This window comes from Hemicordylus capensis, chromosome 8 (assembly GCF_027244095.1).
Source record: "Hemicordylus capensis ecotype Gifberg chromosome 8, rHemCap1.1.pri, whole genome shotgun sequence".
Classification (NCBI taxonomy): Eukaryota; Metazoa; Chordata; class Lepidosauria; order Squamata; family Cordylidae; genus Hemicordylus; species Hemicordylus capensis.
The window spans coordinates 32,643,334-32,666,239 of record NC_069664.1 but is presented as its reverse complement, the minus strand read 5'-3'; the positions used below and the strand labels follow the sequence as shown (position 1 = coordinate 32,666,239).

The following is a 22,906-nucleotide window of genomic DNA, read 5'->3' as shown; positions in this document are numbered from 1 at the left end:
AAAGGCGGGGGGGGGGGAGGCCAAGGAGCCCAAAAGCCTGCTACATTTTGTTTAGAAGTACATGTCCAGCCTTTGAATAAGAAATATGGTTTATTTGTATACAAATGTTCTAAAATCTCTCTCTCTCTGTATAAATAAATTACAATCTAAAACCGCTGCGATTCTACAGCCACTATCTGCCCCGCCCCCTCCAAGTCACAGATGTGGAAGGAGGCGCAAGGAGCTCTGAGCTCGCTGGTACCTGCAAGCATCGCGATCAGGCTAAAAGGCAGCTTTGCGGTGAATGGGGGGGGTGTCAGGGGTCAGGCAGTGCTGTGCAAAGGGACGAGCCTGCCCCCTTGGCCCCAAGGCCAGCTGCTTCGGTGGGGTGGGGGTGGGTCATGCAGCAGCAACCGGAGAGGCAGCCTTTGGAGACAGGAGCTCATCCTGCTGGTGCCCCCCCAGGACCAAGCAGGCCTGCAAAAGCTGTAGCTCAGCCCGCACCCCCCATCCAGAGGAGGAAGCCCCCGGATGACGCCTTGTGGCAAAGGGGAGGGAGAGCTGCTCCCGCCTGGCAAGCTGGGCTCAGAAGCCGGAGTAGGCACAGGGTGGGTCCTGGTGCTTGTGCCGGGGGGCCTGATCCTGCTGGAAAGGGAGGCCCGAGTGGCGGAAGGCCTTGCCTTTCTGGAAGGAACTGCACATGGGCCAGCTTTCTAGGCACTGGCTCCACGTGATTCCCCTCGCTTAAGCGTGGAAGCCGCTCTCGCTCGTGGGGGCTCTTTGGAACAAATCGCCAGCCTTGCTGCAGCTGCCTACAGCAGCAGCTCTGGGGAAGTCCTGCACCCCAGGGCCCTGTTGTGTGTCGAAAACGAGCAGCAGTGTTGTAGCAGAGAGCCTGGAGGCCTGGCTCCAGGGGGCTGAGCCAGAGGGGGGTGGGCAGGGGCTGGGCAGCAGGAGCCGGGACTCTTCTTCTTCAGCACGGAAGGGGCAGCAGCCCCACAAGTGCCAGAGGATCAGGCCCCCACCCGCAGCAGGAGAGTCCACCTCCAGGAAGAGTCGGCCTTCACAGCAGGCCTGTAACCAGCCTCAAAATTGGGGGGGGGGGTTGCAGAAGTCAGGGGAGGCAGGTTATACAATGTCCAGTGGAAACAGTCAGTGAGGCTGAGGAGGAAAGAGAATTTCTTGGGGTGGCAGCAGGCACACACCAGGCCCCCAGCTGGCGACGGGCCTGCTCTCGGCCTCCTAGTCCTGGGAGCATTTCCAGCATCCTCTCCAGGTAAAGGAGATGGTTCTTGCTGCGTTCACGGGAGGCAGGCGGGATTGAGACAAGGGGAGGCTTCGTGCTGCCCCGTTTTCTTCCATGGTGCTGGCAGGATGGTTTTGCTTCCCACTCTTTAGAAATACTCTGCTGGTTGTACAGGAGTTGGCAGTTTAGCGAGTCTCTCTTCAACCTGCCCACTTCTCAGGGCAAGTGGCCAGCCCGTCTCTTCAGCCAGTTCCGCTTCCTTGCACGTAGCAGGGGACTGGGGGCTTCTTTCCTCCTAAGTGGAGGACGGTCCCCCCTCCCAGCTACAGCCAAGGCAGCTTTGGAAGAGGAATGGTGCCCACCAACAGCAGCCTCCTCAGCCATCTGCAGAACCAGCTTCCAGCTCTCACAGCATAGCGGGGGTGTGTGTGTTTGTGTGTATGGGTGTGTGTGTGTGTGTGTGTGTGTGTGTGTGTGTGGCAGCCCTGTGGAGAGAAAAGAGGGGAGGGGGGCAGGTTCGCCACACCAGAGACTGTGATGAGCAGAGAGCAAAAGCAACCCTGGTCAGCTGAGCTGCAGAGGGGGGCAGCATCCGTGCAAGGCAGCCGTGACCCCAGCTCCCTCCAAGAAGGCCTTGGTCCCCTTGAGAAAGAGGTAGTGCGGCGCTCACAACCTCAGCCTATCACACCTGCCGCTCAGCTCACCAGGCAGCATGGGGGGGGGCTGGGGTCTACCAGGCCCCTAAATCCCCTGGGTCACAGGAAAGCCCTCTGGAGTAGGAGGGGGGCACTTACCAGCAGCATCAGGCCCTCTCCCGGCAGCGGGGGCGGTTCAGTCTCCTGTCTCCTCTCTGGTTTTCTCCAGTGGCTCCTTCTCGGACCTGTGATTAAAGGCAGCCATCAATCGAGCGGCCCCAGGGGCCGAGTCTCAGGGAGGCGAAGCCGGCTCCTTTCCCCTGCAATGGGGAGGACTGGCCTAGATCTGGGAGGAAACCAGGGACAGCCAGGTACTGCTGCCGCCGCCCCCCATCCAGAAGTGGCCCAGGGGGAATTCCCACACTTGAATGTGCTCTACATTGCAAACTCCCTGCAAGAAGAACAGCCCAAAGGAGAAAGGAGTGAGCTAGACTGCTAGAGCCTCTCTTTGGAGAGAGACATTTCTAGATGCAGAGAATATTAAAGAGATACTCCCCAACACACCTGCAGTCCCTGTCAACATCTGTTTCTGCTCCAGCCTCTCCTCCAGTTCACCCCGCTGCAAGTTTCACAGGACCCAGAGGGGAGCACTCTGATGTTTCCCATTTCTCGTTACAGCATTTGCTAACCCATCCCCGGCTCTGTCTCTGAAGAGCCACACAGTGTTTTGTGCCGCTCTGGGTCAACAGACTGCCCGTTAGGTGTGACTAGCACGAGGCCAGTGCTAGCCCCCGCCCCAGGCCAGGAGCCCTCCTTACAATTCTGTCTCCACCATCTCCACGTTCTTCTCTTGCCGCATCCTCCGCCGATGACGGCAAATGACAACTCCAACCACAACAACAATCATCAAAGTGCAGGCAGAGCCAATAGTGATGGCCAGGATGTGGATCTCCGAGAAATTCACTGTGCAGAGAGGACAGACTTGAGGGGGGGCACAAGAGGAAACAAGGAGTCCCAGAGGCCCTGCCCATGCCAGCACCCCCAGCACCCTTCCTGGGTCACAAACCTTTCAGCACCACGCTCAGCTGGATCTCGCCAATGACACCGTCCACATCTGGCGGATTCTTCACTTGGCAGAAGAAGGTCCCGTTGTCAGTGGGGTTCACATTCCTGATCATGATGGAGGCATCGTTCTTGGCAATGTTGCCATCCCACACGGCTCGGCCAGAGAAACGGCCTTTTTGGGGTGGATAGGGCTCATAACTGTAGTAGAAAACCTGGGAGGTCACAGCAAGGAGAGTCCAAGTATTATTCCCGCCACTGGTGGGACAAACAAACCCCCACTTCCATCGATTTCACCACCTCTCCATTGGAGGTTGAGCATCTGAAGGAACAGGAAGGTCTGTGGATGAAGGAAGTCACGGGAAAAGGGGGAGCATGGTGAAGGAGGCTGGGCCTCCCTGGAGAAGAGGGGATTGGGGTTGCTTTCCCATCAGGCCAGCTTGCTATCGTGTAGACGCCAGCAACAGCTACAGAGGAGGAGGCCGAGAGACAAGCTGGAGAAGGCACAGCTCTCGTCTGGAATCCCCGGAGCGGCCCCTCGTGAGTCTGACCCTGGGAAGGGGCCGTGCCACGTTCTGCAGAAGTCAGGAGAGGAACTCACAGACTCGGACTGGCTCTTTTCCTGCGGCCGGAAGTCCCAGGAAACTGTCGTCTGCTGCCCAACAGAGTGATGGCTGCTGAAGGTACACTTCAAACGCACATCGGTCCCATTCAGCGCCTCCAAGGTGCCAGGTGTGTAGATCTCCACAGCTGCCACAGGCCAGAGTGCTGCAGGAAAGGGAGAAGGGTGCAGACAGTGCGGCAAGTGTGTGCGGGGGGGGGGGACGGACAGGGGGAGCCACAGCAGCATTCCCATGCAAGAATGGCCAAGAGCCCAGTGGTGCCTTCCTAGGCCCACGTGGAGGCAGGCTAGGGTGGGGCTCTGCCACCCCAAAGCTGGCCACAGTAGAGCCTGGCTTGCTCCTCACTTTAGGGAATGGGCCCCTGGACCGCAGAGTAACCCCTGGGGGCCTCATGGGTCTCTCTCTGCAGCTGTCCAGTCTGGCTGTCAGGGAGAAAGGGGGGCAGAGAAGGAGGGGGCTGACTGGGCCCAGGTTCAATGTCCTCCTCCTCCTCCTCCTCCTCACTCACACCCCCACCCCCAAGACTGCTGCCAGGGATTCCCAGATGTGGTTGACTACAACTCCCACAATCCCCAGCCAAAGGCCATTGCAGCTGGAAATGCTGGGCGGGCCTTGTGGTCAGCAACATCTGGGAATCCCTGTGAGAGGGAACAGGGCTTGCCAGCAAAGCGGCCTTCTAGAAAAGCAGGCCTCTAAAAGGGGGAAGCCCTGGAGATGCCCGGCCTGGCTGCAGGGGCACGAGAGGGGAGGGGGCCCCGCTGGGTGGGACCCCTTGCAGAGCCCCACCAGCCCCGGAGGCGCAGCAGCAGCAGCAGCAGCAGGCCCGTCTCAGGAACCAGTCCGGAGGTGGTGGTGATTCACGCCGCGTCCCGGCCAAGCCCCTGGCGGGCCGCGCACGCTCCGCGAGCGAACCCTGCGACCGACGGGGCGGTGATGCAAGAGCTCCGCGTCAGAGCGCCCTGTTGGGACACGCTCAGCGCCCGCTGGGGAGTCCCTGGCTGGCTGCCCGCCCGCCCGCCCCGGAGGAGCCTGGCGAGAAGGAAGCCCCCTCCCGCCGCCCGGCCGGCCTCCCAGTCCTCTGGCCAGCACCCCGTCCCAGGACAGCAGCAGCAGCAGCAGCAGCAGCTCCAGCGCCCGCCGCGCCCTCTCCGGGCCTGACCCGGCGGCGTCTCCCAGCCTCGACGCCAGGCGACCCTCGGAGGCCGCCTGGGGTGCGGCGGCGGACCGGAGGAGCTGGAAGGGGGCTGCCTGCCTGCGTGCTGCTGTCCGCCTGCTGGGGGCCCTTCTCCCCGCTCCAGGAGCGTCCGCGGCTGGACGTCTTACCGAGCAGCAGGACGCCGGTGCTCAGCAGGGGAAACCGGGCCGCCGACGCCTCCGTGGCCATGTCTGGGCGGAGTGAGGCTGCCGCGGCGGCGGGTCCGTTCCGGGGCTGCTGCTGGAATGCGCGGGGCTCCCTCCCGGCCTCGCTTCCTCCTCCAGCGGCGGAGCCCAGCCAGGAAGAGCCACGCCCCTCGTGCCCGCAGCCCCGCCCACCCGCCCAGGTAGAGGCAGCTCGGCCGCCGGGCCAGAGGGGGCGGGCGGCGGCGGCGGCGGCCTCCAGAGAGGACGGGGCGGTGCAGCTTGTTCGCCCGCGGGACCTCCCCAGAAGCGAAGGAGAGCCTGCCGGCAGCAGCAGCCGCCACCATGCCGGGAGTTCGGGCCAGCTGTAGCCCACTCCCTGCCTCTCCCCATTGGCCCCGACGCGGGTGCCTCTGGCCCTCCGCCCTCACGCAGACAGGCGGGACGTTTTTGTTTGGTTTGTTTTGATTTTATATCCCGCTCTTCTTCCAAGGAGCCCAGAGCGGTGTACTTAATACTTAAGTTCCTCCTCACAACAACCCTGTGAAGTAGGTTAGGCTGAGAGAGAAGTGACTGGCCCAGAGTCACCCAACAAGTCTCATGGCTGAAGGGGGATTTGAACTCGGGTCTCCCCACTCCTAGTCCAGCACTCTCACCACTACACCACGCTGCACTCGTTTCCAGTGGCTGCTGACTTCAAGGAACCCACAAGGAACTGGAGAGTTCCCAAGAGCCGCAGCTAAACTGGCCAGAAGCAGGAGGATCCTTGAGGAGGGGAGTGGGGTTCCCATCACCCCAGGGAGACACACCCACCCACCCACAACATTTGAGAAGAGGGACTGTCTTGCTGGGGTGCCCCAAGGCACTGGCTGACATTATAACCCCGGCTAACTGGGCGAAGAGGCACCTTTTAACGTGGTGATTCATTTTATTTTGAGGGGGAGAGTAACTGGCCCTGTCCACCCCCAGCACAGCATCCCTCCAGAGACTGTTGCTGGTGTCTATCTTGAGGTTTTTTTTACACTGTGAGCCCTTCGGGGACAGGAATGCATCTTATTTATTTGTTATTTCTCTGTGTAAACCACCCTGAGCCATTTTGGGAAGGGCGGTATAGATGATCAGGTACCTGGAGGACATTCCAGGCAGGGGCGTAGCTATAACTGAGCAGAGGGGTTCAAAGAACCAGGGCCTCCGAGCTCCTGAGGGCCCTCCAGCCCCACCCCTCCCTGTTTTCTGCATTCTCTCCCGGACTGAGAGGCTGCTGGAGAGAAGGGTGAACGCCCCCCCCCCCCCGGCCCCAGCTATGCCCCTGATCCCGGGCCTGTTTGCTGCTGCTGCCGCCTGGCTGTCCCGCTGCAGGAGCTGCCTGCCTGGTCAGGCCTGGGCATGCTGCAGGAGGGCAAGGCACTTGGCAGGGCCTGCTCTGACCCAGACCGGGCTGTGGTGGGGAGAAGGGAGTGGAGCTGCCGGACCCCACAAGCAAGCTGATTTGCCAGCCTGCTCCCCACTCTGGCCTGCCGGAGAGAGGGCCGGGGAGGAGCTGCAGCAGCCCCACTCCTGGGCAAGGCGCCTGCACTGCTTCCTGCCTAAGAGGTCTGAAACGGAAATACCGGGGCAGGTGGTGCCGGCAGCGGCTTGTTCATAGGAGCCGGGGAGCACCAGAGGAGGAGGAGGAGGAGGGTGCTCGGGTTGCTCCTCTCCCACCCCACCCTGCCGGCAGAGCTGTGCTGTCTGCAGGCTGACCATTCATCAGGTAGAGCTGCCCGCACAGCTCTACCTGACCAGTGGCCAACCTGCAGGCAGCACAGCTATCCTGGGTGGGGCAGGAGAGAGAGGGGCAACCTCTGGCCCCCTTGGCTCCTGCGGGGGGCAGATGACTTGTCTTGAGGGAGCATTTCCCCCCCTCTTGCAGAGGTGCTGGATGAGTCCCCCCTCCCACCACCGCTGCTCACAGGCCTCTGCCCCGCGGTGGGCTCAGTGGGGAGGCCCCACAGCCCTTTAGCCCAAGGGAGAATGGCCTTGGATGAAGAAGGACCCAGAGGACTGGAGGAGGGGTGGGTGGGGCTGGGGCAGAAGGGGATCCGTTCCCCTCCTTCAGAGAAGCAGCATATCCTTCTGCAGGCAGTGCACCAGGTTGCCCAGCCGGAGAGCTGGGAGAGACCCCGAACCCGGGACCTTGCTGACCCCCCCCCCTGCCCTTCCCGGCTATCAGTGGAGTGCCAAGGTGGTGTGCCTTGAGAGGAATTGGCTGGCTCTAGGATTCCCTTCTGAGTGGGGGGAACGGAGGCAGGCTTGCTTGGGCAAGCTCCAGAGGAAAGAGTCTTCTGACTGGGAGCCACGGGCGAAGAGGCCCCTCGGCCCAGCTTGGAGGAGCAAACGCCCGGCCCGGCCCATCTAGCCCAAAGGCCCTACCAGGCACCGGCTGGCAGCCACTGCTGAGGCCCCCCCCCCGCCGCCCCAAGAGCCTCACGCCTCCACACTTCCTGGGAGGGCTTGTGCAGCTGCAAACAGGGGGAACTGCTGCTGCTTCGGAAACAGAGCCTCCTGCTGCTGGTGGTGGTGCTGCTGCTCACAGCCTCCTTGGGCCAGGCTCCGCGATTCCGGACACCCCGGCCTGTCTCAGCAGCAAGGTTGGGAAAGCGCTAGAACAGCCAGGAGACGGGAGGGGCAGCGCCCAGATGGGCTGGGGGGTCTCCTTCAGTGCCCTGGGCCTCCTGCTCTGTCTGTGTAAGTACAAGAGGCGGGGGGTGTCTGTGGGGGGGGCATCACCACGGGAGGGCCCGGCTAGGTCCAGCTAGCCCAGGAGGCGGCCCCAGTGGCCAGCCGAGGTTGCCAGCAAGCCCTGAACAGGCCAGGAAGGCTTCCGCCCTCCCCCAGGTGGTCTGTCTCGTGCTGCTTCCCGGGGAGAGGGAGGAGGGGGACACACACACACACACACACACACACACACACACACACACCCGCGCACTGCTCCTCCGTGGAGTGGCCTCATCCCCTTTCCAAGCCCAGCTCCTGGCAGAGGAGGCCACATGTCCGGGATGCTGCTGTGCCTTGTGCGAAGGGCTGGCCCACAGCAATGGCTTGCCCTGCAGAAGAGCCTCCCTCCCACTCCACTCTCAGGCAGCCCGAGTAGGAAAGGGTGGTGGTAGTAGCAGCAGCAGCAGCAGAAGCCCAACCAGCCCTTTCAGCAAAAAGCTGTGAAAGCGGCTTACGCCGAAAAAGAAACAAGATGGTTCCCTGTCCTCAAAGGGCTCACAGACTAGACACCAGGTAGATACCAGCCACAGCCACGGGAGGGATGCTGTGCTGGGGCTGGAGAGGGCCGCTCGCTCTCCCCCTGCTGCTAGAGGTAAGAGAGCCAACATTTTAAAAGGTGCCCCTTTGCTCAGTTGGCCGGGGTGGGGGGCCACCATGAGTTCCAAACCTCCAGAGTGGGCCTCCTGGGCTGGAGGAGGCAGTGGCCACTGCTGAGTGGCTAGAGCCAGCCCAGGCACCTTCTCTGGGAAGAGCTGTCCTCTTGCAGCGGCTGCACAGCTTAGCCGAGAGGGCCAGCTCCTTCCAGCTCCTTCCAGCGTTCTTGGGGGTTGCCTGATGGGTGGCTGCCCCACAGACAGCGTCTGTCTGCCCAGCACTGGCTGCTCATCCTAAGGAGCAGGGGCCTGGGGAGCAAAGGTAGCACAGCCTGGTGGCGACTTCGGAGGAGGTTGTGTGGTTCTCCTCCGAGTTCAGGAGTGGGAAGGCTGCCTGGCGGGGTAAAGGGAAGAAGTCCTTTTTGTTGAACAGTGTCATATGCAGATGATGAAGAAGAATGAATCATCCATTTGCCCTGAGGCCAAGCTTCTTTTGCCCCAGTCCCACTGCTGTCAAGATGCTTCTGGGCCCAGTTCCAAGTGCTGGTTCTGACCTTGAAAGCACTTGATGTCTTGGGACCTTGGCACCTCAAGGGCCCCCTGCTCAACTTGCCGGGCCTTTGACACCTGCCACAGAGACCCTGCTCTCTGGCTTGTCATTCAATTTGATTGGCAGGGACCAAGCCTTTTGTGTGGTGGCCCAGTGCTTGCGGAATTCACTTCCACTGGAGACTCACTTGCCCCTCTCACTTGCCATGTCCAAGAAACAACTGAAGAGGCATCTTTCTCCAAAGGCCTCTCGGGGTTTAGGGTAGCTGCCCTTTTGTCAGTTTTGACTGCAGATTTGCTTCATTGTATTGCAGTATTGAGGATGTTTTAGGGTTTCCATTTGTTTTTAACTTGTTCATAAGCTGCCTTGAGGTTCTTGAAAATATAAGCTAGCATTCAGGCCCAAACCAGATGAGGGAACAGAGCTCTGGGATCTTCCGTCTTTTAACATCGGAGCCAACAGCCGGGTGCAATCCAGACCGCAAGCAGGGTCCTGGCTTTCCCCCGAATGGTTTTCCCAATGGAGATCACCTCTGGGCTGCTCTGGGCCGCCCCCTTCCACTTCCACATGGTGAGGTCTGGCCCTGCTTGCTCAGGGGAGGCCACCGAATGGCTCTCCAGCGCCATTTTGGCAGAGTCAGCAGAGGACTTTGTGGCTTTGTGAATACGACGCAACAGAAGAAGCCCTTCTAAAGGGCAGAAGCCGCCCGCGCTGTGCTTTCTCCCCAGGCCAGCGCTCCGGGCTAGGAGGAGGGCCCCTCCCTAACTGTTTTCCTTGCCCATTCACAGCCAGCCCTGTCGGGGGACGGCAAGACGAGGCACAGGATGCAAGTAAGTGAGGCGCCGCGCCCGGTTCTGCGAGCAGCTCCAGCGTCTGCCTGTCCAGTTCTTAGGCCGTTGGGCGGGCTGTGGTGCGCAGGGCTGCCTGCCTCCTCCTGTCCATGAGAGAAGCCCCTGGCCACTGCCCCGGCAAGAGGAGGCCTGGTGGTGGGATTCTTCATGAACTCCTCCCCCCCCCCGCCCCACATACATCCCCGGAGGCACCACTGCTTCTTTGCAGCGACTGGGTTGGGGGAAGCAGGCGTCATTTCCTCTCCCCCCCCATTGCGCCCCCCCCCCCACCCCGATCTGGAGTGGGGCCATTCCCACCCACACCTGAGAGGAGCAGACCTGGCCCGAGCTCTTCCCTCTGGATGCCTCCTCCCGCCTTTGTCTGTGTGGGGCTGGGAGCAGCCTCTGGGTGCAAGCGGAGCGGGAGGTCCTGCCCTCCCTTGGGGGCAGCCGCCTCGGGCCAGGGCAGAGCCCAAGGAGCTGGAGCTGCTCGGCAGGCCTCCCTGCTTGGGGTGCTGCTGGGGCATGGAGAGGCCCCCGGGAAAGGCCGGCTCTTGGGGCCCCGGCTTGAGCGCCGCCCTCCCTCCCTCTTCTTCTGTCTCCCCCCTTGCTGCAGAGTTCAGTGTGAGCATCTCTGGGAAAAGGGTGACTCTCAGCTGTCCCTCAGGGAGCCATTTCAAGGACAAGGACAAGGACACGTCAGCCATCACAATCGAGGGCGAGGAAGATGTGGTTGAGAAGAAGTGCAGCTGCAAAGAGGGCGAGGAGATCGTTGGAGACCTTTACCTGAAAGCCCGAGGTCAGTGCTGGGTGGGGGGCAGGGGGGTCCCAAGGCGGCCAGAAGCGGTGGCTAGTCTGCTGGCGCCAGGCTTTCTCTGCCCAGGGCAGTTGGGGAGGCCTTCCTCGTGAGGGGGGGGGCCTTCGAGCCGGCTCCGGCTGACACTGTGGTCCCACCAAGGCTAGAGGGGAGGGGGAGTCCTCCCTCCCCCTCCCCCAGGAGACCCTTCTTCAGGGCCTGCCAGGGCCCCTCTCCCTTGGCCCCCTTCCCGCCCGGAGTGACCCTCTTGCTCCCCCCGCCCCCCCCCCCACAGTGTGTGCGGATTGCGTGGAGCTGAGCGTTGCCCTCGTGGCCGGCCTCATCCTCTCCGACCTGCTCATCACGCTGGGCATCCTCCTCCTCGTCTACTACTGCGGCCAGAAGCGCAGGGCCCGCTGTGGGGGGGGGGCTGTGGGGAGAAGCCCCCAAGGACAGCCACAAGGTGAGTGCTTCTCCCAGGAGCAGCGAGAGCACTCCTCCCTTCCCTCCCTCCCACCCACCCTGCGCAGGGGAGCGGAGGCCCCGGGAGGGCCCCTCAGCCAGAGTGCTGGTCCTCCGGCTCCGCGGGCTCGCGGGGTCCCAGGGCTCTGCTGAGCGGGAAGCCCTGTGCCCCCCCGCCCCCCCCCAGGCCTCGGTGCAAGGCGGAGGCACCAGGCTCTGGCCAGACGAGGGTTTCCGGGCTCAGCCTGGCCGAGGCATCGGGGTGTGGGGGGGGGAGTGCATTGCACCTCTGAGCAAGCGCGTCCTTCTGGGTGTGGACGGAGCAGAGGCTGTGACAGGCCTGCGGCAGCCACCTCTGTGTCCGGCTTCTGGAAACAAGCTCCTCTCTGCTCTGCGTTCCAGGCCCAAAGGCAGACCGTCCCCCGCCTGTTCCGAACCCCGACTATGAGGTAAGCCAAGGAGCCAGCGAGGGCGGTCTCTGCCTCCAGGCTCCCCCCCCCCGGCCAGCAGAGCCTAGAGACACTGCCCTGTGGGGCCCCTGGGACCTCCTCCCTCTCCTGTGACCATCAGGAGCTGCCCTACCGGGGGGGGGGGCCCATGTGGATGGGACCCCTCTATGAGCAGCTCCTGCTCTTTGCTCCTACAGCCCATCCGGAAAGGCCAACGGGAGGTGTATGCCGGGCTGGAGCCCAGGGCCCTCTGAGGCCGGCTGCGGACCTGGCTCGGAGACCCGGGCAGCTCCCCACTCCCACCGCGGCAGAACCCCGGCAGCGGCTGTCTCCCACTGGCACCTGCAGCAGCTTCCCCACTGGGCTGAGCAAAGCGGGGGGGGGAGGTCTCTGCATGGCCCAGGAACCCTTTTCGGGGACCTAATCCTAATCCTACCCAAGCCCTAACCCTAACCCTAACCCTCACCCCTCACCCTGGGCCAGCCCCCAACACACACACACACACACACACACACACACACACAGAGCGTCCCAGGGATGACTTGTCCTGGCCAGAGGCAGAGTCCCAGGGCTGGGACTGCGAGTCAGCTTAGCCGAATCAGCTGCCCCTCTGGTGGACCCAGGTTGCCGCTCCTGCCTTTAGCCCCCCCCCCCCCCCCGCCGGCTCGCCACCTTGCAGGGAGCAGCTGGGAACTTCCCCACAGCAGGGATTTGACCCTTGTGGTGGCGCCGCGGGGCGGGTGGGGGGAGCACGTGGTTTACTTAAGAACAGCCCTCCTGTGTGTCTTTGCTGTATTTTGGTTGTGCTTGCAAGGAGTCCAATAAAGCCACCTTCTGGCCCAGCACCCTCCGTCCCATGGACTCTGTTTGCCCAGGATTCCTCTCTGACGTGGGGCCTCCTGCCTCTGGGGTGGAACCAACCCCGGGGGGTGGGGGGGGGCTGCAGCACAAAACGCGGCTGGGGGTCTGGAGGAGGCAGGTGCTGCTGGCCGTGGCCAGGGGGAGAGGGAGCTGAGTGGGCAGGGGCATGCTGGGCCTGGGAGCAGCGCGGCGGCAGGCCAGGGTGGGGAGGTGGAGGGCAGGGCGGCCTTCACCCCATGGGCCCAGAGAGAGGCTGCAGGGCCCATTTTGAGAAACTGGGACCGCCTGGGGAAATCCTCACCCAGCTTGGCCCATCCACGCTGCCTGCTGGGGTGGGAGGAACCAGCCCTCGAGCCCCCCTCCCAGGCACCCCCTCCCACCTCGCAGGGAGGCAGGCTGGCACCGGAAGCAGCACGCAGTGTTGCCGTGGGGAGGGCAGGGCGCCGTGGGCCCGCCTGCTGTGTGGGAACGCTCAGCGCCCCCCCCCCGCCCCGGCTAGCTGCGCACCTTCCACAGGATGTGGTCAAAGGCCGTGCAGCTGCTGCGCTTCGAGGAAAACACCAACGGCACCCACTGCCTGCAATGGCACCCGTCACGTGGCTGAATCAACAGCAGATGTGCGCCACGGAGCTGAGGTTCTCAGCACTGGGCCTTGGGGCCCCACTGCGAGTCCGGATCAGGGCCATGCCGCGTTGAGAGCCTGAGCTGAGCCAGACCCCCCCCCCCACCTGCCCTCGTGATGAACACCCCAAGCATAGCCGAGGCCGAGCCAGGCCTCCCCGCCCCCCCCCCCCCGCACCCGCAGTCTTTGCTCCGCAGCCCTCACGCCGCTTCGGAATGCAACTTCCAGTGACAAGGAGCAAAGTGCTTTATTAAGGCAGATCTGAAGTGCACAGGGGTGAGAGACGCGAGGAGCAACCAGGCGGCTGCAGAAGCGGCTGCATTTCGGCCTCTTCTCCGGAGAAGGGAAGTCGGCCCAGGGCAGAGTTCTGCTGCTCCGGGCCGGGGGCTGCCACTGAGGGAGGCTCTTGAAGACGCCTCCCTGCCCCACCCAGGCCAAAAGCCGTGCCTAGGCGGCCCCACCGCCCACCCAGCAAGGTCCCACCAGACTCCTTGGTTCTCTCCCCAAACTGGGGGAGATGCTGACCGAAGTGCACAGGAAGGGACGGCCAGAGCCTCCAGCCTCCTGAGGGGCCAAGCGGAAGAGGCTGCTCTTCTCTCGCTCTAGGGGCAGAGCAGCTACAGTGGGCAGCACTTGGGGCTTGGCCAAAGGAGGCAGGAGCGGCGGCTCCGGTTGCTCCCCCTGCTCCCCCCCCTTTGGGGTTAACCTGGCAGCTCTACCTGAGGAATGGCCGGCCTGCAGGCAGCGCAGGAGAGCGGGAGGAGCCACCTGAAGTGCCTCCTGCTCCTGGTGGGCGGTGAAGGGCAAGCAGTGGAGCGGGGCGTGGGGGGAGCAGCGCTTCCCCTTCTTCTTCGCCAGCAGGCCTGCGGTCAGCACAGGGGCCGCCTTCTGCACTGGGCGTGCAGCCAGAATCCCTGCAAGTGGCTGATCCGAGGGGCCCTCCAGAACGCGCCCCCAGCCAGGGCGGCAGCAGCAGCAGCAGTCCAAGCAGGCGAAGGCCAGGCCAGGCGCGGGCAGCGGGGCGGGGGCGGCTCTTTGTGGCACAGCGAGGAACAACCAGCACCCCCTTCTCACTGGCGGCGGGCCTTGCCCACGCCAAGGCGGCTGTACTCTCCATTGCTGCGTTCTCCGAGGGGCTGTGGGGGGGGAGAAGCCTGCATTAGGAGGAGGACCCATGTCTTTGCCGGGGGGGGCGGGGGGGCGGCAAGGCCTTGGTGGGTGCCCAGAAGCAGCAGCAGCAGCAGCAAGTGCAGAGCACCTTCCGGGACGCCACACGCAAGCTGCAGGAGGAGGAGGAGGAGGAGGAAGGCTGGCCGGCCCCAAGGGAGCCAGCTGCCTTAGCTGCATCTTGCGGGAGTGCCTTGCCTGGGGCGGCGGCTGGTGGGGAGTGGGGCTCCCTCCCTGCCGCCATGGGGCTGCTACGGCCCTCCCCCAGCCCAGCCCCCGGGAGCCAGTGGCCATCCCCACACCCTGCCGCAGGTTCATGGCGGCAGCTGCCCGGCCCTGGTCTGCCCCCCAGGCAGAGGCGCAGAAGAAGCCCCGCGTGGGGGCAGGAGGCGGAGGCTCCATCCTGGGCAAGAGCAAAGGCTGCGCTCGGACGGACCAGCCCTGCCACCAGGCGTGTGCGGAGTTCTTTGCTGCTGGACTCTCTGCTTCAGGCACCCAAAGGGTTCGGATCATCCCTCTTTAGAAGCTTTTCTCTGGCCTTGGACTAGAAATGGCTTCCCAAAGAAACCGTCTGGGCACAGAGAGACATGCAGAGAGCTGGGAATGTCGGGGTGGGGGGGGGCTATTTCTCTGCCTGCTGGGAGGAAGGAGCTGTGCAGAAGCCCAGGGATCATGGGCGGGGGGCAAGTCCAAGCCAGCCCCTCACGTGAAGGGCTGAGAGGCACTGCAGGAGGCGGGTGGCTCACCTGGTAGAGCTGATCACTGGCCAGCAGGCTCTGCTTGTCAGAAGCTATGAAGGGGGAGGAAGCCAAGTTAGTGGCCAGCAGGGAAAGGAGGCCCCTTGCTCCTCCTCGCAGGGGCCCTCTGGGACTCTGTCCACGCAGCCTGCTCCCCTGGCGGGCCACGGCCACGAGGGCACCTCCACTGCCAGCGTGGCCCCCAGGCCAAGCGGGGAAGAGTCCTCCCAGCTCACCCTGCCCTTCCCTGCCCACTTCTCACCTCGGGACAGCCGGCCCGGCTCCTGCGCAGCGATTTTGTAGACAGCCACGGCCAGGAAGACTGTAGCCAAGATGTTGCCCACCACAAGCCCCGTGACTGTGGCGGCGTCCAGATGGATGCAGGTCTGGCACACTGGGGCAAGAGAGAGGGCTGAGCATGAACCCCTGAGCCCAGCACCCTCCAGCAGGTCTACGCAGGGCTTAGTCGGAGCAGAGGGTGCAGGGCATCTGCAAATGGCCAGAAAGCACCACTGCCAGGTCCTAGGACCCCTCACGACCCTTTTGACGACCTGAGCCCAAGGTGTCCTGCAGCCCCACCACCAGCACATCCCCCTGGCTCCCAGCACAGGCACCAGCAGAAGTCTGGAAGTGGGGCAGAAGCAAGGGCAAGACATTCTTCGCTGCAGAAGATTCTAAGTTTGGTAGCACATATTTGACATCCAGTTATATTGGACAACAAATCACAATTGGAGCTCATCTGCCAGACAGCTGTGGGCGATGATGTTGAGTATTTGGTCAGAGCTGCTGGCACTGAGAATAACCGAGTTGACAAGCAGTAGCAGGTAGTAACATGCTGGCTTGGGAGCAAGTCCACTCATTTCATTATACTATGAGTAATCAGGCAACAAATCTATAAAGAGGGGATAAAAGCCAAATGAAGTCAAGGTCAGATCCAAAACGGCATAAAATTTGCTTTTGTTGCCCCCATTTTTGTCCGGCTTCACTTGGATGTTTATTTGCCAGTCCGCTTGACATCCTCCTCTCAAGACACTCACACCGTCCCCCTCCACCCCACACAAGGCGGCAGGTTCCCATCCAGCCCTTCCTGAGAGAGGAGAGTCACAGCTGGGGGACAAAGCAGATCTCTGGCAGCCAGGACAGTTCACAGCCGGACAACTGCTGGCCCCTGGAAATGGCCACGGGCCACCCACGGACCACCCCGCACAGCTGTGGGCCATCCACTGACCCCTCAGCACCAGGCCAGTTTTGCACCCCAGCTGTGTCTCTCTGGAGTCGCACTGCGTTGCGGCTCTTTAAGCAAGAAGCGGCTCACGTACTTCGGAAGAAGACCTGCAGAAATGTCCCATCGTTGCACCGGTAGATGCCTTGAGGGTCGTCCAGGGCGGAACCCAAGGGCAGTTTATTCCCACCTGCGGCAGGCGGCTCTATCGGCAACCCATCTTTTGTCCAGGAGGCATTTACACCCTCCGGGAGCTTACACACCAGGGTGACACTGCTCCCTTGCACCTTCACAGAGATGCCTGCAGAACAAATGGGGAAGGGGTGGAATTAGGCGGGGGGGCGGAGGGCAGGCCCCCCTGGCTTGGGGACCCAGGGCCAGTAGTCAGCCTGCAGGTAGAGCCCTCCCCCGAGAGGCTCAGAGGGCATGCAGAAAGCAGGGGCCCTTCCTCTGTAGGACCGAGGCCTCCTTGGCTGCGAGTGGGAGAGAGGCCTCGGCATTTGCCAGGGCTGGGAGGCGCTGCTCCTGGGGGGACCCGCTCCGCAGCCCTCAAGGGCACCTGCTTTCTCCCTGCCCCCCGCAAACCTCTCCCACAGTGACTCCTGCATCCACCTGTGGGCAAGGCCCTTTGGGGACAGGGACCCATCTGAGGTCTGTATTTGTCTTCGCTTTTGTCTGTTGTGCTTTGAGAACTGGTGTTGACAAGCGGAAGCTAAACATTCGCCATGCTGGTGGCAGGAAAGGGCCCCGGGTATCGGAGGGCAGCAGGCGGAGAAGGGTTTGCTTGCAAGAGGAGCGGCAGGCTGCTGCATGTGGCCTCCTCCTCCGTGACGGGGACGGCTCCAGCCAAGGCCACGGAGATCAAGGGGAGCCTCAGCCCCCCAAGCGGCATCTTCCCCCACCAGCCAAACTCCAGAGGCATTCCTTACCGTGAACGGATGTCAAGGTTCTAAAGGGGGTTGTGGAATGCTGTTGCATTTAAACTTTTGTAAACCATCTTGGGATGCTGGGCGAGCGGATGAGGTATAAACGCTGAACACCAAACCCACACACCCTGGGCCACACACACGCGTGTCCCCCCCCCCCCCGTAGCCCCAAGGACAGGGACCAGCCCTTGGAAGCTGCCCCCGCCCCCCAGATCTTGCCAGAGCATGGCTTGCCCCCAGACCCCGCGCAGGTGCTGCTCCTTCCACACATCTCTCGGCGGCAGCGGCAGCCGCCCGGCTCTCTGGCCTTGGTGTCAGCGCCAACAGAGGCCAGCCAGGAGCAGCCAAGGGAGGCCCTGTCTGTGCCCCAGTCTGCAGGCTCACGGCTGCAGGGGAGCATCCTTGCCTGGGGGCCCCCCCTGCTGGCCATGCCCCTTGTTCTCTTGCCCCTACTTGGCCCTTGGCTGCTTGAGGGGCTTCCTGCACAGGGCATGCCCAGGCATCCCTCTTCCACCCCAGGGGAGGCCTGCGGTGCCTTGGGCTCTGTCCCGACTCCTCCTCCTCCTCCTCCCCCCCCCAAGGGTCTAGGGCACAGTGAAGACCCACCCCCTGCAGCAGCAGCAGCAGCAGCAGCGTGGCCCCTAGGCACCTTCAGTGGGGCAGTGGTTAAGCTGGCCGGCCTTCCCTTCTGGGGACTGCGGTCTGGCAAGGGGACCACAGAACAGTCACCCCCCAGCCCCAATTCCCACAGCTACAGTTCCTATGATGGGTCATTAAAAAAAACAAAAGCTGGTCGGTCCATGACAATGCAGCAGAAGGTACATCTGCAAGCTCATAAGAGGGGAAGGACAAGACATTGTTTAAAAGGACTGCCCCCCACCCACCCCCCGCCCACAACGGTTCAGTGAAGCTGGGCAAAAGAGAAGGTCCTGGCTGCCCCACCAGCGGCTTCCGAGACAGAAACATTTGCAGATCTCAGCCCGGATCATGACCTCATTTCCCAGGAGGCATCAGGGTGGCCGGTACCATACCTGAGTCAGTGTTTCCAGTGGTGAAGATGCCTGAGAGGAGGAGAGAGGGGGACACAGTGAGAATCACCAGCCGAGCCCCAGGCACTGGGGGGCAAGAAGCAGCTGGCCTTGTCTGGGCCGGCCGCCTGGGAGTGACCCAGGGCCACGAGCAAGAGGGTCAAGGATGCTTGGGGCTCGGCCCCCAGGCCTGGACACCCCTCCCAACGAGGGCCTGCTCACGGCTGGAGCTCAGGCAATGATGCCTTGTGCAGAGAAAGCGGGTGCACAAAAGTCTTTCTCCTTTCCCCAAAACACTCGGACTCGGGGTCACTCCCTCCCTGGAAGTAGTTGGCAGACCAAAGGAAGTGCTAGTACGACCCCCCCTTGCTTTCAACGAAGCACAGGGAGTCAGTCATCTTGGCACTCACTGCCAGAAGATGTGGGGATGGCCACTAGCGTGGTCCACTTGCAAAGGGGCTCAGACGGTTTCAGGGAGAAAAGGTCCATCCATGGCTCAGTAGCGGCTTGTCCTAACTAGCCAGGGGGTGCCGAAGGGGGCGCAGCTGCCTCTGCTTCCTGGTGACAGCAGCCCGCCCCACCCGGGAGCCGCGCGGCCTGCAGGCTGGTCATTCGTCAGGTAGAGCTACCTGATGAGTGGCCAGCCTGCAGTCAGCATGGCTCGAGAAAGAGGGGCAGCCTGAGCTGCCTCCTCCTTGGTGGCCAGGGAGAGCCGCTTTGGCCAGGACTGCAGAGCACCTCCCTATTCAGAGGTCAGATGCCTCTGGATACCAGTCTCTGGGAGGGGGAGGGCTGCTTGCCTCCGTGCCTTGCTCGTGGGTATCCTCTGGGGGTGGCTGAGAGGGACCCCCCTGCCTAGATGGTCTCCTCCAGGTTCTAAGCCTGGACGGATCTTGCCCCTCCTGCTCCCCCCGGGCAAGGCTCTGCTCTTCAGTTGGGTTTCTCTCTCTGAGGCAGCAGACCAGAGAGGAGGCACACAAGGTGGGAATCTTCTTTCCAACGTGCTGAGTGTCGTGGAGATGGGGGGCTTTTCAGAGGCCTTCTGAAGTCACCTCTTTGGAAAACAGAATCTCACCAAGGGTGCCTCCAGAAGAAGCACATTCTGAAGCCAATGGCTGCCTCCTCCTGGCCGGCCCATCTCCTTGCCCCATGCGTCCACCCCTGCCCCGCCCAAAGCAGCCATGGGTGGGGGGGGGCAACCCTGTTCCTGGAACCCCCAATGTCTTTTGTCTATGGGACATAAGTACTTGCGGGGGGAGGGGGCTGTGGCTGGGCAGAGTGTGTGTGTTTCGGGGATGGAGTCTATCCTCAGCCTTTCCCCAGTGCTGTAGCCCTACTCCAAGTGGCCTCTCAAAACTGCTATCAGCCACGGAAGAAAAACTGTATGGGTGCAAAAACTGTGCCCATAGGTTTCCCCCATGCAGCTCAGCAGCTTTGGAGGAGGAGTGATGTAAGCTGGGGCAAAGGGTTAGACTCTCCTTCTCCCGCATCATGACTCTAGTCCAAATAAACCCCCTCTTGGCCGTGCCTGGGTAAAAAAGAAAAAATGAAATGGTGTCGGGAGCTCAAGCAGGGAGTTCCACAGTCATACCTGTTCTGGTGCCCCGTCCCCCTTCTCCTTCCTGGCCCTCTGTTTGCCATTCCCTGACCTGAGGCTTCAGTGGCCTCCCGAATAGTCCTAACCCCGTCCTACCTTTGAAGAGCAAACCCACGACAGTTGCATAGAAGAGATCCCGGCAGCTGGCCATGGCCCCTCTCTGGTATGTGTTGACCCCCCGGGTGATTTCCTCTCGCAAAGAGATTGCCCTGTGTGCAGAAATAATCGAAACGAAGCTGTGGCAGTTGCTAGTAAGCAGCAAGGAAACTTCTCTGAAGTCAGTAACAGGAAGCCTGTGGGTGGGAGCGCTCTTTCCCCTGAGCCTGGAGCGATGTGGGGTGTATGAATAAGTTAAAAGATGTCAGAGACCTGAGAAAGTACATCTGCTTCACCGTTGCCTGATATCCTTTGCAAAACAACGGCCAAGAACCAGGTTTTCCAACAGATGTCTGTTTGGAAAAGATTGCTGTGTTGGGTTTGAACTTTTATTGCTGTCCATTGATAAAGCTTTGTTACTCAGATGAGAGCGCGCGAGAGCACACGCACAATGACAGATCTGGGGGGCCAAAGGCTCTCCCATTAAGGATCTCCTAGGGAGACACATGTGGGTACGACTTAATTTACTGGATGCAGCACAATTAAATGTCGTGTAAACCACCCAGAGACTTGTGTTTAGGGTGGTATACAAATATGTTCGATAAATAAAATAAATAAATAAAATGGGGGTGGGGTGGGGGTGAGAAGAAGCAAATCTTCCAAGCAGGATTTGTTTAAGACTACAATGACTACTAAAATTGGGTCCAGTCTGGCCTCAGCCCCAGGATTTCAAGGGGAGAAAGCAGCAGCAGCAGCAGCAGCAAGCACCACAACTCAAGAAGGATGGCTTTCCAAACTCTCCCCTGACTGCAGTGAGAATGTTCATTCAAGCAAACAGTGACACAGTTTCACCCAAAAGGAGTAGGGAGTCTGTTGGGACAACAAGCCATGCGTGATCACAGGAAATCCACTCCCTGACATCAAGGGGGAAATGGGCCCCCCTGTGGAACGACAGCTCACGTACTCTTGTACTGTCCCTATTATCGCGATATCTGACATAAGCTTATCTCCTGAGATATTAGCTCATATCCAGGCTGTGCTGATTCCTTTTACCTGAATTTCCTTTTAGCAGATCAGAATGACTCTAGGTCTTATCATGTGACTATGTTTTGTCTTATAGCTAGCAACATTCAATCAGAGCTCATTAAGAACTAATATTCTATGAGATTTAACACCACTCTGTATTAACTATATAATTTTGCTGTCTAACTGCTTTTATAATCAGTGTCACTCTGTTATTAGTCTTGCTCAACACTTATATATAGTTTTATCTTCATAGTTTTAACTTTTGGCGTCTTCTACTTATTACTTTAAGTAACTCTACAGAGACTTTTATGTTAAGGTGTAGATTGTTTGAACCGTTTTTGTCTGTTTTGCTGTTGTGCTGGTCAAAGACGGTAATAAAGATTTCTTACTTGCACACAGAGAATGGACTACTCTCTGTGGAGCTCCTTGTCAAGGTTAAGGTGTCGGCATGACCCAGGAGAGCTGGTCTGGCGGTAGCGAGCATGACTTGTCTCCTTAGCTAAGCAGGGTCTGCCCTGGTTGCATATGGATGGGAGACCTGATGTGTGAGCACTGTCAAATACATTCCCCTTAGAGGAGGGAGCTTCTCTGGAAGCGCATCTTGGTTCCAGGCTCCCTCCCTGGCAGCATCTCCAAGTTCGGGCTGAGAGAGAGTCCTGCCTGCAACCTTGGAAAAGACGCTGCCAGTCTGGGTAGAGTAGACAATACTGAGCTAGGGGGACCAAGGGTCTGTCTCGGTCTATGGCAGCTTCCTTCCTATGCTGTCCTAACCTAACCCACAAGCTGCCCATCCTCATGATCGGCGGGCAGCTGCGTATGTGTGGACAGCAGTGGCGGCTGGTGGTGACTCCTGGGACTGGGTGGGCGCCAGGCAAGGCAGGTGAAGGGTAGAGACACAGTGGGTGGAGGTTCCCTCCCTCCCTGGCAGCCTCTCCAGGTGGGGTTGAGAGAGGCCTGCCTGCAGCCTTGGAGAAGCTGCTGCCAGTCCGTGAAGGCAATCCTGTACGGAGCTAGAGGGACCAAGGGCCTGACTCAGGATACGGCAGCTTCTGAGGTCACGGAGCGATCCAGTCCAGGCAGTGGTGCTACTGGTGACATGGAAGGGATGAGGTGAGGGGGGGAATGGTGGGGGCCAGGCCGCAGGAATCAGTAGGGAGGAGTTGGTGGGGGGCGAAGTTTCATTTTGTGAAGTGACGCAGCACAACATAGAGCTGGAAGCTGCTGGTTGCTTTAAACCTAAAGGAGCAGCTAGGCAGGGCCTTTGGCTTCTGGGCTTGGGAGAGCAGCCTGGGAGGTGCTACCTGGAGCCCCCCCCCCGCCCCCACCCTCAGAAATGGATCCCTGGCAGGACAGTCAGCAGAAGGAGCAAGAGAGGAGGCAGCAGAGAGGGCAGTCAGACGGAAACCCCCCTCCCAGCCCCTTTGCTTTGCGGGTGGCTGGGAGGGTTGTGTGTGGTTTTGTATGCACTGTGGTGGGACACATCCTGTACCCAGACATGGCTTCTAAGAGAGACATCAAAAGAGAACAGGAACCTAGGAAGCTGCCCTAGACTGAGTCAGGCCCTGGGTCCATCTCGCTCAGGATTGTCTACCCAGACTGGCAGCAGCGGCTTCTCCAAGGTGGCAGGCAGCAGGAGTCTCTCTCTCAGCTCTATCTTGGAGATGCTGCTGCCAGGGAGGGAGCTGGGAACCTTCTTGCTCTTCCCAGAGCGGCTGCCTCCCCCGAGAGGATGACGCAGAGGAGGCAGGCGAGCAAGCAGCTGCTGACTGGGGCAAACTGCCCGCTCTGCCCTACGTGAGGAGCCTCCCCTGCGCAGCCCCTTTCGCCGACTGCAGAAACCTCCCGCTCAAGCCGCAGTCGGCGGAGGAGCGCCCCGCCAGGAGGGCCTCTCTCGTGGCTGACGGCGGTTGCGCGGCGGCTTGAGCGGGAGGTTTCTGCAGTCGGCGAAAGGGCCTGCAGTTCACGCATCCCGCCGCTATGCGGGGCGGGGCGCTGTCTCGAGGTGGTTCCTGCGGCGCCCTCAGGGACTTGACGGCACCGGACTGCACTGCAGGGCTGTTGTCAGCCTCGCCCGCGAGGAGGCTTCCGAGGAGGCTCAGGCGGGAGCCGGGCTCGGCAGCCTGCGCATGAGGCTCCTCCACCCACACACACCCGGGCGGGCAAAGCGGGCGGCCCCCTGGACGGGACAGGAGTCACTAGGCGGGGCTCGCCGGGCCGCCGAGGAGCTACCGGATGGCCCGTCTAGGCAGCTTTCTCTCTGAATCCTCGCAGCAGCCGCTGCTGCGGGCGCACTTCCGGCGCGCT

At 61.4% G+C, this 22,906-nt stretch overlaps 3 protein-coding genes across 8 annotated transcripts; 1 reads left to right on the top strand and 2 right to left on the bottom strand.

Annotated features, from left to right (window-relative positions):
* Nucleotides 1–71: 71 nt before the first annotated feature.
* On the bottom strand, nt 72–5,070 carry MPZL2 (myelin protein zero like 2). 4 transcript variants are annotated; one of them, XM_053269695.1, is made up of 6 exons: nt 4,869–5,070; nt 3,524–3,690; nt 2,927–3,137; nt 2,679–2,823; nt 2,020–2,105; nt 72–1,710 (listed from the first exon to the last, which is right to left on the bottom strand). In XM_053269695.1, the coding sequence occupies exons 1-5, from the start codon at nt 4,927–4,929 to the stop codon at nt 2,057–2,059; spliced, it is 633 nt and encodes a 210-aa protein (XP_053125670.1). In that variant the 5' UTR covers nt 4,930–5,070; the 3' UTR covers nt 72–1,710; nt 2,020–2,056. The 4 variants fall into 4 exon arrangements, with proteins under 4 accessions (XP_053125670.1, XP_053125671.1, XP_053125672.1 ...); XM_053269696.1 differs by having other exon boundaries at nt 72–1,387; XM_053269697.1 differs by having other exon boundaries at nt 72–1,384.
* Nucleotides 5,071–7,561: 2,491 nt separating this feature from the next.
* On the top strand, nt 7,562–11,574 carry LOC128333839 (T-cell surface glycoprotein CD3 epsilon chain). The gene is made up of 7 exons (XM_053269858.1): nt 7,562–7,610; nt 9,572–9,613; nt 10,230–10,412; nt 10,705–10,827; nt 10,940–11,182; nt 11,274–11,320; nt 11,518–11,574. The coding sequence occupies exons 1-7, from the start codon at nt 7,562–7,564 to the stop codon at nt 11,572–11,574; spliced, it is 744 nt and encodes a 247-aa protein (XP_053125833.1).
* Nucleotides 11,575–13,034: 1,460 nt separating this feature from the next.
* LOC128333638 (T-cell surface glycoprotein CD3 gamma chain-like) lies at nt 13,035–22,874 on the bottom strand. 3 transcript variants are annotated; one of them, XM_053269339.1, is made up of 7 exons: nt 22,754–22,874; nt 19,577–19,689; nt 17,887–17,916; nt 16,027–16,230; nt 14,970–15,101; nt 14,717–14,760; nt 13,035–13,939 (listed from the first exon to the last, which is right to left on the bottom strand). In XM_053269339.1, exons 2-7 carry the CDS (start codon nt 19,629–19,631, stop codon nt 13,874–13,876), a joined length of 531 nt encoding a protein of 176 aa, XP_053125314.1. In that variant the 5' UTR covers nt 19,632–19,689; nt 22,754–22,874; the 3' UTR covers nt 13,035–13,873. The 3 variants fall into 3 exon arrangements, with proteins under 3 accessions (XP_053125314.1, XP_053125313.1, XP_053125312.1); XM_053269338.1 differs by lacking the exon at nt 22,754–22,874 and adding an exon at nt 22,135–22,490; XM_053269337.1 differs by lacking the exon at nt 22,754–22,874 and adding an exon at nt 20,992–21,898.
* Between the last annotated feature and the right edge of the window lie 32 nt (nt 22,875–22,906).

Coding starts and splice junctions, on each gene's coding strand:
- LOC128333839 (XM_053269858.1), top strand. CDS start 7,562: ATGGGCTGGGGGGTCTCCTTCAGTGCCCTGGGCCTCCTGCTCTGTCTG. Junction 10,828..10,939: donor CCAGAAGCGCAGGGCCCGCT/GTGGGGGGGGGG, acceptor CACCCTGCGCAG/GGGAGCGGAGGCCCCGGGAG. Junction 11,183..11,273: donor GAGCAAGCGCGTCCTTCTGG/GTGTGGACGGAG, acceptor TCTGCGTTCCAG/GCCCAAAGGCAGACCGTCCC.
- LOC128333638 (XM_053269337.1), bottom strand. CDS start 21,086: ATGCTCGCTACCGCCAGACCAGCTCTCCTGGGTCATGCCGACACCTTA. Junction 14,761..14,969: donor GCCGGGCCGGCTGTCCCGAG/GTGAGAAGTGGG, acceptor CCCCCTTCATAG/CTTCTGACAAGCAGAGCCTG. Junction 13,940..14,716: donor CCAGTGATCAGCTCTACCAG/GTGAGCCACCCG, acceptor CCCCCCCCACAG/CCCCTCGGAGAACGCAGCAA.
- MPZL2 (XM_053269695.1), bottom strand. CDS start 4,929: ATGGCCACGGAGGCGTCGGCGGCCCGGTTTCCCCTGCTGAGCACCGGC. Junction 2,824..2,926: donor GCTGAGCGTGGTGCTGAAAG/GTTTGTGACCCA, acceptor CTCTCTGCACAG/TGAATTTCTCGGAGATCCAC. Junction 2,106..2,678: donor GAGATGGTGGAGACAGAATT/GTAAGGAGGGCT, acceptor CTTTAATCACAG/GTCCGAGAAGGAGCCACTGG.